Raw genomic sequence first — 10,593 nt, 5'->3', positions numbered from 1 at the left:
AGCCAGGGCAACAGAGTGAGACTCTGCCACAAAAAAAAAAAAAAAAAGAAAGAAAGAAAGAAATGAAAAACAAGGTAATTTATTCCCCAAAAATCACAGAAGATCACGCAAAGAAATGTAATCATAGTATAATACTTGGCTTACCAGAAAACAATATCCATATAGTCATAAAAATCTAAAGACTGATTTTTGATTTAATGCTAAAATTATAACAGCTATTTTGGCTGGATAAGTGAAGGGATGTGGAAGGGTACAAAATAGATAAGTGCTGATCTACCATAACTAGAAGTCAATACATATTGAGTAAAGTTTACAAATCAAGAAAGAACAGTGAAACATTATTTAGATACATGTACAGAAATAACAGAAGAAACCATTTAAATGAGATTAAAATTTTCTCTAAGAAGAACACTCAAGATTGGGCTCACACCTGCTAAATGCTCCTATAGTCCCTTGCATGTCCCCTTGGTACTTATTTTAAGAGAGGAAGAAATACTTGTGTGATGTCACCTTCCCTACAAAACTACATGAGTGCTTTGAGTGCTACATGTTGTACCTTGTTCACTGCTGGATTCTGAAAGCCTAGCACAGTGCCTGGCACAAGTGGCACTCAATTATGCTAAACACAGGTGACTCTTTCAAATCAAATGACAAAAATGTTAGCAGCACATGGAGGAATTAACTAACACATTTCCATATGTGACTTTTCCAATAAAACATAAGTTCTTTCTAATTTATAAGGCATATTCATTTTGTACATACCTTAGACCCCACAGAGTTTTGGCAGGTATGCTAAAGCTGGGAGAGACCTTAGAGATGAGCGCCAACTCCCTCACTTTATAACTAAAGACTCTGAGAAGGTTAATGACCTGTCCAGACTCACACAGCAGGTCAAGGTGGATGATAAGTGACGTTATAAAAATGAGTTAAGTGGATAATTCTGTGGCTTTAACTGTTAACTCCACCCAATTTCACATTATAGATTAATAATATGTAAGCTTCACTCATACTTTTAGGAAATGTCAAAATATCACTCTTTATTATAAATGCTACTTTTATCTATTTATTAAGCCTTATTCGGAACTTTTCTCACTTGAACAAGTTAATGCAGTCCATTCTTTCTTCAGAAAACTTTTGCCGACTTGGGATCACAAATTCTCTTGTTTTTTTTCTCTTACACACAGACATTCACCAGATCTTATTCCAGTCTTTTTTTTTTAATTTCAAAAATAGGTATTTCACATTTTTTAAGTGTAATAAGTATAAAATGAGGAGTCTCTCTCCTGCTCCTCATCCCTTCACTCAGTCCCCACCCCCCCAAAATAAGTAACACAACACTAATAACAAATTTCATACCCTCCTTTTATATACAAATGGGGAGATACTATACACAATGGTTTGTACGTTGGTTTTTTTTACTTACTGTATTTTGGAGATATTTCCTCAACAGTACATAAAAAGTTTTCTCATTGTTTTTGACACCTACATAATTTCCATTACCATGGATGTACTATGATTTCTCAATTAGTCCACAATTGATGGGATTCTACTCTATTTTTCATCTTTTGCCATTAAAACAATGCTGCAATGACTAAACTTGTATAGGCAACTTTTGGTCTATTTGCAAATTGTATGTGTCGGATGGAATTCCCAGAGGGGAAATGCTGAATACGTGAATCTGTAACATTAACAGAACTTGTCAAATTTCCCTCCAAAGTGGTATATCAACTTACATTCCCACCGGTAATGTATGACAGTTCCAGTTTCCCCATGTCAAACTGGAGTTTTACTTATGAAATAGGTAGAATACGGTATCTTGTTATGGTTTTAATTTGAAGCTCTCTATTGAAGGAGATTGACCCTTTTATGTATTTAAATATAAATTTATAATTTGTATAAATGTATATACATTTTCTTCTCTCTCTACTGTCAGGACTACAAATTCTTGGTTGTACAGAGCACTGACCCAGTCCATCTGGGCAGACGTCCAGCTGCATGTCACTGTATTTTATTCCTATTCAAAGCCATTTTCTAAGGCCAGTCTTCTTTTATGGGTCTTCCCAAGTTAAGCAGAGGAAACTGTCACATCATGCTGTAGGCTTTGAATTCAGGAAGGAAAATTTCACTCCACAGATGCTATGAGACTTTTGATTAGCTACCGAACCTCCCAAAGCCTCAAATTATATATCTGTAAAATGGAGTAAAGAGACCTCTCTCATAAGTGTGCTCTGAGGATTAAGTGAATTTATATATTTAAAGTCCCAAGCACAGGGCTTGGATCTAAGTAGGGCCTCAATAAAGGGTGGTTCAGTTTTGTCATCACTAATCTGTCAAGGAAAAAGGAAAACAAAACAAAACAAAACAACAACACTTGGCTAAGCAAACAGTTGTTTCAGTGCTTTAGGATATTTCCAATTAAATGATTCTGTGAGTTAAACATTGAGGGATGGTCCTGCTGGAGTTGTGTACCATTACTTGGTCATTCACAACTGCCAAATAAATACTAAGAATGAATTATTTCTGGCTGTAAAACTTCAATTTGTTCACTATCAGCGTCAAGCCATCTTGTGTGAGGATCGCCACTCATTTGGAATGTTGACTGCTGAAAGGATGCACTCTTCTGCCTTCATCTAGGACTTGCCAAGCCTGCAGGGGTTAGGGAGGAGCAAGAGGAATAGAGGGAAAATACTTCCATTCACCTTGCTGGTACAGCTACTATCACATCTCCCCCACTAGGCTGGCTTGGCCAAGAATGCTCACCAAACTGTGCTCAGAAAAAAGTTAATAATACGAGAAGATATTTGGCAGCCCAATAAAAGTTCTGATACAATGTATGACATTCATGAAATACTGTGTTCTGAGCCAAACAAGTCACACATTCCAAAAACATGTTTGGCTTAACCTGAGCTCATATTAAGAATAGAGATGTACACATTTATCTCCTCCATTAATTTATGAACTCTTCGAGAGCAGTTCAGGTCATTCGCTCATCTTTGTATACTCTCTGTAGCACTTTGGACACATAGCAGCTACTCAATTTATAGATTGAACAGATTCAAAATAAGTATTACTTCTTTAACTTTTATTTCATGTTGATTCTTCCTTTTCAGAATATAGCCTGGATTATTTTCCTTAGTTTAAATTTACATGAATCTACATTTTCTTGTTACCATAGTTCTATTTTGCATTCCTGGTATATCTGGGCTTCAGATACACCATCATCAGAACTCTGGGTAGGAAATGAAATATTTTGCCTTGAGGGAATATTATTTTCCTCTTACTTTACAAAATTTGCTGTTAACCTTTTCACAATTTTCCACTGTGATGAATAAAAATCCTAAAAATGTCATTATTGTTCATAATGTTACATTGTATACAATGTTATTGTAACTTTTCAATAAAGTTTGAACTTCTGATTACATAAATTCATTGCAAGTCAATTTGTGGTACACTTGTAACTCTAACACATTTAGAGTGTACCATTTTGAGTCAATTTCCAAGGAATGTACACAGCAAGAAATAGAATTCCCAAAGTAGCCATCTGGTAGACACCCTGTTAAACCTAAGAGATGGAAATCACTTGAAAAAGGTAGGGTTTTGACATCCTAAAATAGTTTATATTTCTACTCTGCCAACAAGAGTAGGTTCTTGCTTTGAGTTAACCTGGGAACCCAAGATTCTGATAAAATACATACCCGTGAGGACTTTCAGAATTTGGCAGTTATCTTTACTACTGCAAGTATGAACTGCTGGTGTGGCACAGGAGTCTCCTATTCAACAAACTAATTACCAATTATCTTGAATAGTGCTTCAAATCAGTAAAAATACAACCACCATGAAAATTCAGAGAACAAAGCTCCCTTTCCTCACATAATTGATGCTGTGGTCAACACTGATAGTTTAACCTGAAGGATAACAGCTCTCATGCTTGTCCTCAGAGGCACTATTGACAGTTTCTGAGAGAGTAGCTTCTACACTACAGCCCATTATCACACTGGCCCCAACCTCTCAACACTTTCAGCCATGATGACAAGCAAAAACAATCCCCCATGTTTCTAAATGCCCATTTAGAGGGGAGTGTACTACCCCTAGCTGAAAGTCACTATTAAGAGGTTTAACATTTCAATCGACAAACACAGATTCACTCCTCATCTGAATTAGGTAAAAGAGGACACAAAGATGAATAATACCCAGCTGCTGACCTTGGGTCTAGTGATCCTGTCTTACCTTCTTTCCATCAATGACACTACATTGGGTCACTCTAAGTAACAGCCAAAAGAAAGATACCTAAAATGTGCCACACTGTCACCCATTCTGGAACAAAATAAGGAATGGTCCCGTTGACTTACATATTCAAAAGTGTTTTGAAGGATGAGCATTCAGAAGGGTGGTAGACAGGATGGTGTGGAAAAAAAGAACCAGAGCTTTGGAGGCAGTTAGAGACCTAAGTTCAAACCTCATCCCTGAAACTTACTCCTCTCATGATTTGGGGTAAATCATTCTCCACTGGGAGTGGTACCATTCTCTCCCCCGCCCACCTGGGTGGAGGTATTTTAAGTTATCCCAATGATCAGAGGATGCTACTGGCAATTAATTGGGTGGGGTCATGGCCAAATGTCTTGCAATGGACGAAACAGTCCAAAGAACTGTTCCACCGAAAATGTCTGCAGCATCCAACACTAAGCACTCTCTCACCCTCAGTTTTCTCAGTTGTCAGATGGTGATAAGTGTACCAGCCTTTCAGGCTGAGTGTGAAGTTTAAATAAAATGCTGTAAGTAAAAGTACCCAGCCCAGGAGTAAGTGCACTTTCAGTCCTTGATAAATGCTGTTCTTACCTTACTATCTCCCTTCTGAGGAGTTACAAACATTGCACAGAGCTCATTTTAAACAGGTCCATCATGCATGATACAGCAAAGAAACAAAGTTGAGCAATCACTGTCTCAAAGCAGATAAAATAAGAAGGCAAATATCCCTTCAAGTTTCCATTTCAGCAGTATCTGTTTAACAGGCTTTTGCAAAAATTCTCTGAACTTGAAATCAACAGTCAAACATTTTGTCTAGAGACCCAGCTCCAATCTAACTTTCTTATGGCCCCTTCCACTCTGTCCCTCACATATCATAACCCCTGCAGGCCTTTTCTCAGCCTAGAATAACTGTTTCCTATTCCCATCTTCCTGGATAAGTTCTCTACATACAGAAACATCACCAATTCCTTGAAGGCCCAGTTAAATCACCTCTACCATGAAGCCCTCCCTGGTCTCCCCCATCATTTCTAACGAATCCATACCTGTGTGCTCATAAACTGGGCTTAACAATGCAGCAATGATCCTCTGGGAGTTCTCAAGTATCCCGCGAAAACTTCAACTGCAGTTTTTGTTTCTATATTATCCAAAATAAATTAATATAAGCACTTCCTGGAACTGGTCAACAACACAAGATATGAATGGTATCAAGCAATTTGAGTGCCCACATCTGAGTTTGAATATACAACAGTGTTGATGCTAACAGAACTTTTTTAATTATGGAAGGTTAATGAGATCAGAACAGCAGCAAACTCAATACATAAATGATGTGTTCACACCAAGTGAAGCTCACATAACTCACAGCATACCATAAAAATAAAGGTTTTCCTGTGGTTCAAAATAGGGAAATATTGGAAGACCTGTATCATGAGGCAGAGTAGTGCAGTCACGGCACTCCCCAGGGATCCTGTGTTTGGCCCAGTTGGTACCATACACATTTTGTGAGTAGCCAAAATACAATTGTCAGGATAATGCTGTAAATTCAACTTTTGTTGGTCTCCCAATTATGTTTGTTTAATTTTTAATTCTGTTCTTAAATTGTTAAGGAATTCTGTTCTTAAAGACTTATGTCCCATTTTGTATTTGTACGTGTGTAAATTCACAAAATTCATGTAAATCAACACTAAGAGTGCAGAAAAGGAGACTGCACAGCACAAGTTTGAGGGAATGCAATTCGAGTACACCGAAAAACCAGTATGCTGACATAATCTCTGTATGTTCAGAGCTGCAGGCACAGTGCGGGACTTTATACATGTTCACTGAGTGAAAAGTAGCTATGTGATTTGGGGCAAGTTTCTTTAACACTGATTTTTTTTTTTACAGTAAAGTGGGGATATTGATAATATAGGTTTGTCAATAATATTACTGAAGGTACTTTGTAAAGTGCCAGACACATGATAGGTGCTAGTAGTACTGTTTTCAAGTGGTCTTCTCAGTTTCTCATAGCCCCTTGAGAGAAAGGACTCCTTTTCTCACTCATCTTTACAACCCTACCACACCAAGCCTGTCTGGCTGTTGAACTGACTTCTCTGAATCGAAAACCACCACCACAAAAGGTAAATCTGGCTCTCATTAAGACTAAAAGTTTTTACTGCCACAGAGAGAAATAGCCAAAATACCCTTTCATTTTGAAATAAGATCACAGTGACAAATTGCAATTCTGTTTCCAATCTTGTTAACACCAGAGTATAGTGTTACTGGGACATTCGGTACTACTAAGCGTTTCCATTTGTTTCATTAAACTTTCAATAAAAGCTTTGTGTTTGTTTATATCCTTGAAATGAGAGATTTAAGCTCATTTAAAACAGTAAAACACCCACACAAAGGATTATCTGCTATCCCCTTAACATCTGGCAAGTTCCAAAAAAGATGAAGATAAAATTAGTGTTCATATAAGCATAATTAAAATTTTCATTGTGAAAAAGTCACAGTCGGTGCCTATCTGGATATGATGAGAACAGAGAAGTGACAAGTAGACAAGGAACTAGCTGCTAGAGTGGTCAGCTGCAGTCAGTAAAGAAATTAGAAATGAGAAGTGTCTTAAAAAGCCAAAATAGGGCAGGGAGGCAGGCATGATTTCAGGACAATACTGACACGAATCTGAAATTGGCCTGCTTCCTCCATTCTAACACTGACTCTCAAGTTACCAACTTTTGCTGAGTCTACTTGGAATTTCTTTCACAGACTGCTTTCATATTATACAAGACTGTTAGTGTTGTTCCAATGATGGCAGGCATCTCAAGCTGTCTGTCCACACCAGCAGAACTATCTGACATCCTGCTTGAGACCTGTCAGACTTCAAAACTATTTTTAACCACTGTGTTAACTTTGAATTTTAAACTCTCAACAGTCAGGGCAATAATAGCTGAAACGTGCCAGGAGAATAACCAGTTAATTATAGTAAGAGCTTTCTTGGAAAGATATGGTTATCTTAACAGATGGTCATAATGGAAATTATTTCACAAGTAGGGAAACTGAGGAACACACACGTGATTAAAATCACACCACAAAACCTGAATAGCGATGGAACTCAGTCACAGTTCTGTTTCCCATCCATTTTTTCTTTGAAGCCCAACATGAAATCTTGAGTCTGAAGTAAACACTGCTTTCTGGAGTGCGTCGTTCCAATGACAGGTAACACACTCTACTAGTGCAATTTGAGGAGGAGGGAGTGTAAGCCTTTCGTCTCGTCAAAAATTTAAGACAGCGAGTTGCATTTCATTTAACCCCTCTATCTCCTTTAGGATGGATGAAAAGACTCAAGAACAGGCAGTTTAATGAGACACATCTAAAAAACCGATTTTTGGAGTTGTAGAAGTGAAGGAAGGAGAAAGGGCGCGTCTTCGTTACGGAAACCGAGACAGCTGGAATCCTCCTTTCTAGACTCTGGGGACTTGGGGCATATGTCTCTGAAGAGAGATGGGACAGAATGAGGGTGTCATCACTTAAAAGTCCAGTCCCTGGTACGTAAAATTAGCGAGGATTTTTATATTCTGATGCAGTGTTGGGAACTCATTATCACAATTCTCTTTAAAAAATCATTTCGAGAAATTTTCAATTACAAGTCAAAATACCAGCTGAGGGGGGACGCCCCAAACTCTACCTTCTCCACTGTTGCCCCACCTACTCCCACACAGTGCGTTTGGGATCGCGCCCTCGTCCCCGGCTCACGGCTCCGCTCGGCTCGCAAGCGTTTCCCCTCACCGCCGGCAGGACGCCGGAGCGGCTCTCCACACAACCTGGGGCGGCGCGTGTGGGTCGCGAACGGACTCCCGTCCGCGGAGGGGGGTGGGAGCGCCGGGCCGCGGGCTAGAACTTCCCTCAGACTTAGCTAACCAAGGGCAGGGGAGCGATGCGGCACTGGGGACTGGGCGAGGAGGGGAAACTTCAGCAAGGGAGGAAGGAGAACAGAAAGTGGCAAGCGAACTGCAGCCTGGCCCGAGAGCCGCTCGCCGCCGGCGGTCACGCCAGGAGCCCCGGCCCCGCGAGTCCGCGCAGGCCCCCGACGCTCCCCGCGACTCCCACCTGGCAGCGCTCCGGCCGGCAGCGGGAGGCTGGCTCGTCCCCGGCTTTTCCTCCTCTTCCTCTTCCTTGTCCCGGGAAGGGCTTCGGGGAGCGAAGAACCGGGAGAAGCTGTGCCAGGGGGCGCTGCCCCTCCTCCGGCCGCCGGACATCTCCCGGGCGCGGCAGGGGCAGTCCGCGGGAAGCGGACTAGCTGGTGCCCAGTGTCCGCAGCCCGGCCGGGCGCCGCGGGACCCGGCGACGGCAGGACTGACCCGGCGCGAGCGCCAGCTCGGCTCAGTCCGTCCCGGGCGGGAGAGGCGCGGGCGCTACGCGCTCCCCGCGCGGCTTCTGCTCGCGCCGCGGCGGCTGCTCCGCCCCCCGCCCGCGCCCGGCGCGGCCGCCCCGCCCCCGGCAGGAGCAGGCAGCCGCGGCGCCGCCCCGAGTCCGGCGCAGCCGCCTCCGCCGCGGCGGGCGTGCGGGGTCCCGCGGGGCGCGGGCCGGACAGCGGAGGAGGACCCTGTCTGGGCGCGACGGGGCGCTCCGCACTTCCCGCTTAAGGGATCTCAGCCTGCGGCCTGCTTGGCTGTTGCGTGCAAAAGTACTTTGTGTTACTGATTTGCTTTCTATCTCACAGTCAGAGCACAGCAAAAGTTTTTCGAACTTTTGGAAGAGTTTGTGAAAACACCTGGTGAGCTGTAGTGCTAGGGCGCCCTGGACTGCCTTTCAGCTGACAAACAGCCACTCCAGGGGCTTTAACCGAGGGTGTGAAGGACGTGTTTACCCCAGGTCCAAGACTCAGAGGTGAAGGGTGGGGGCGGAACCTGTCAAGCGGTCACCAGCTCGCGTCTTGTTCAGCTGGTTTACTGTGGAGTAAGTTTTCCTACCCCAGATGTGCTCTAAACTCACACTCTGTAGTACATACTACGCGAACTCTTTCAAAAACGACACGGATCGAAAACAAGTATGATTCAACCTTGTAAATGCTGGAAGATATTTTGTAGTCATTACACAGACATCACTGAAGTATGGAAACCAAAAGGTCCTTAAGACTTGCTTTAAAATAAATGTCTAAATAAAATAGTATGGATTGTCTTCGGTGTTTATACCCTAGCACCTAGTACAGAAAACATTGACAGGCCCATTCACACAAGTGTTTTGTTTTTGTTTAAAGCTGAGCTGCCCCTACTGTAGAAATCAAGGAAGTAATAAGGCTAAAAATTTCACTAAAACTTTTTACTAGAAATGTTATACAAGTAAGTGAGCTAAAAAGGAAACATCCACGGCAGAGGGAAACCTTGGCGTGATCTCCCTTCTGGCTTTGGGATAATGGAGGAGAAGGTTGCTCATGAGTGGACTGTGCATTTACAAGCCCAGGTCCTTTCAGCACCAGCTGGTGACTGTTGAGTCTCCCTGCCATCCCAGGTCGCCTCCTACAAGCCCTCCAGCTCCTACTAATTACAACAGAGCCAAGGCACTCACTCTAATTTGTTATGGCTGGATTTAACCCATCAAAGTTCAATCAGCTCAGTTTTCTTCAGTTGGGTTTATCTCAGACTATCCCCCAAGATTAACCCTTTCTTGTTTCCAAATCTTTCCTACTTCTCTGTGGGTCTGCAAAAATAGGAAAAGGGTAGGATAATACACTAGAATAAGAAAGTAAAGTTACCAATTCTTGCTTTATTATGTTAGGAGAGAATCTCCATTAAAGGCCCACTTACCAAAAAGCCCAAAGAGAATATGAAAGCAAAGAGCATCAACCAAACTGTTCCCCCCCAGCTAGAAGGCCCAGAGAATAATTAATATCCCCCAAATATTGTTAAATGACTACCAGATTTTTCCCCCTCTTGTGTAATACTATGACCAAAGCAGGCCTCAATGCCTACCCCGAGGGTACATTGTTCAGGATGTCTTTCTGGGGATAAAAGTGGGCGGGAGCAAGATTTATTAATGAATTATGGTTTTTAACTAATAATAATCTTTCTCTAAAAAATAGCTCTCGAGGAAAACGCTGTGATAGTCCACATATTTCTCCAATAACCCCTCTCCTCAGTAAGTGAGGAGGCAGCAGAATGTAACATCACAGTATATAAAGTTCTTAAAGTTTTCTACAGTGTTGTAGAAATGATGCTAATGTCAATCGAGGTAGAAGCCCTTCTATTAATGGACAGCTTGCAAAGGTACAAGATCATGTAATGTTATTAGAGACCCTTACAGTGAACAGTTGAGCGATACAGACCCATGATATATTTTTTCTCAAGAGCAACTACTTCACGAAGGAAATAAACA

At 41.9% G+C, this 10,593-nt stretch overlaps 1 protein-coding gene across 1 annotated transcript in view; it reads right to left on the bottom strand.

Moving 5' to 3' along the window:
* Positions 1-8,630, bottom strand: part of CRYBG3 (beta-gamma crystallin domain containing 3) — a 119,357-nt gene extending 110,727 nt beyond the window's left edge. The window contains exon 1 of the mRNA XM_012652802.1: positions 8,329-8,630. Coding sequence (XP_012508256.1) covers positions 8,329-8,477 — 149 coding nt within the window. The 5' untranslated portion in view covers positions 8,478-8,630. The remainder of the gene's footprint in view (positions 1-8,328) is intronic.
* Between the last annotated feature and the right edge of the window lie 1,963 nt (positions 8,631-10,593).

This window comes from Propithecus coquereli, unplaced genomic scaffold (assembly GCF_000956105.1).
Source record: "Propithecus coquereli isolate 6110/MARCELLA unplaced genomic scaffold, Pcoq_1.0 Scaffold40, whole genome shotgun sequence".
Lineage (NCBI taxonomy): Eukaryota > Metazoa > Chordata > Mammalia > Primates > Indriidae > Propithecus > Propithecus coquereli.
The sequence above is the reverse complement of the archived record's forward strand: the minus strand, read 5'-3'. Positions and strand labels throughout refer to the sequence as shown.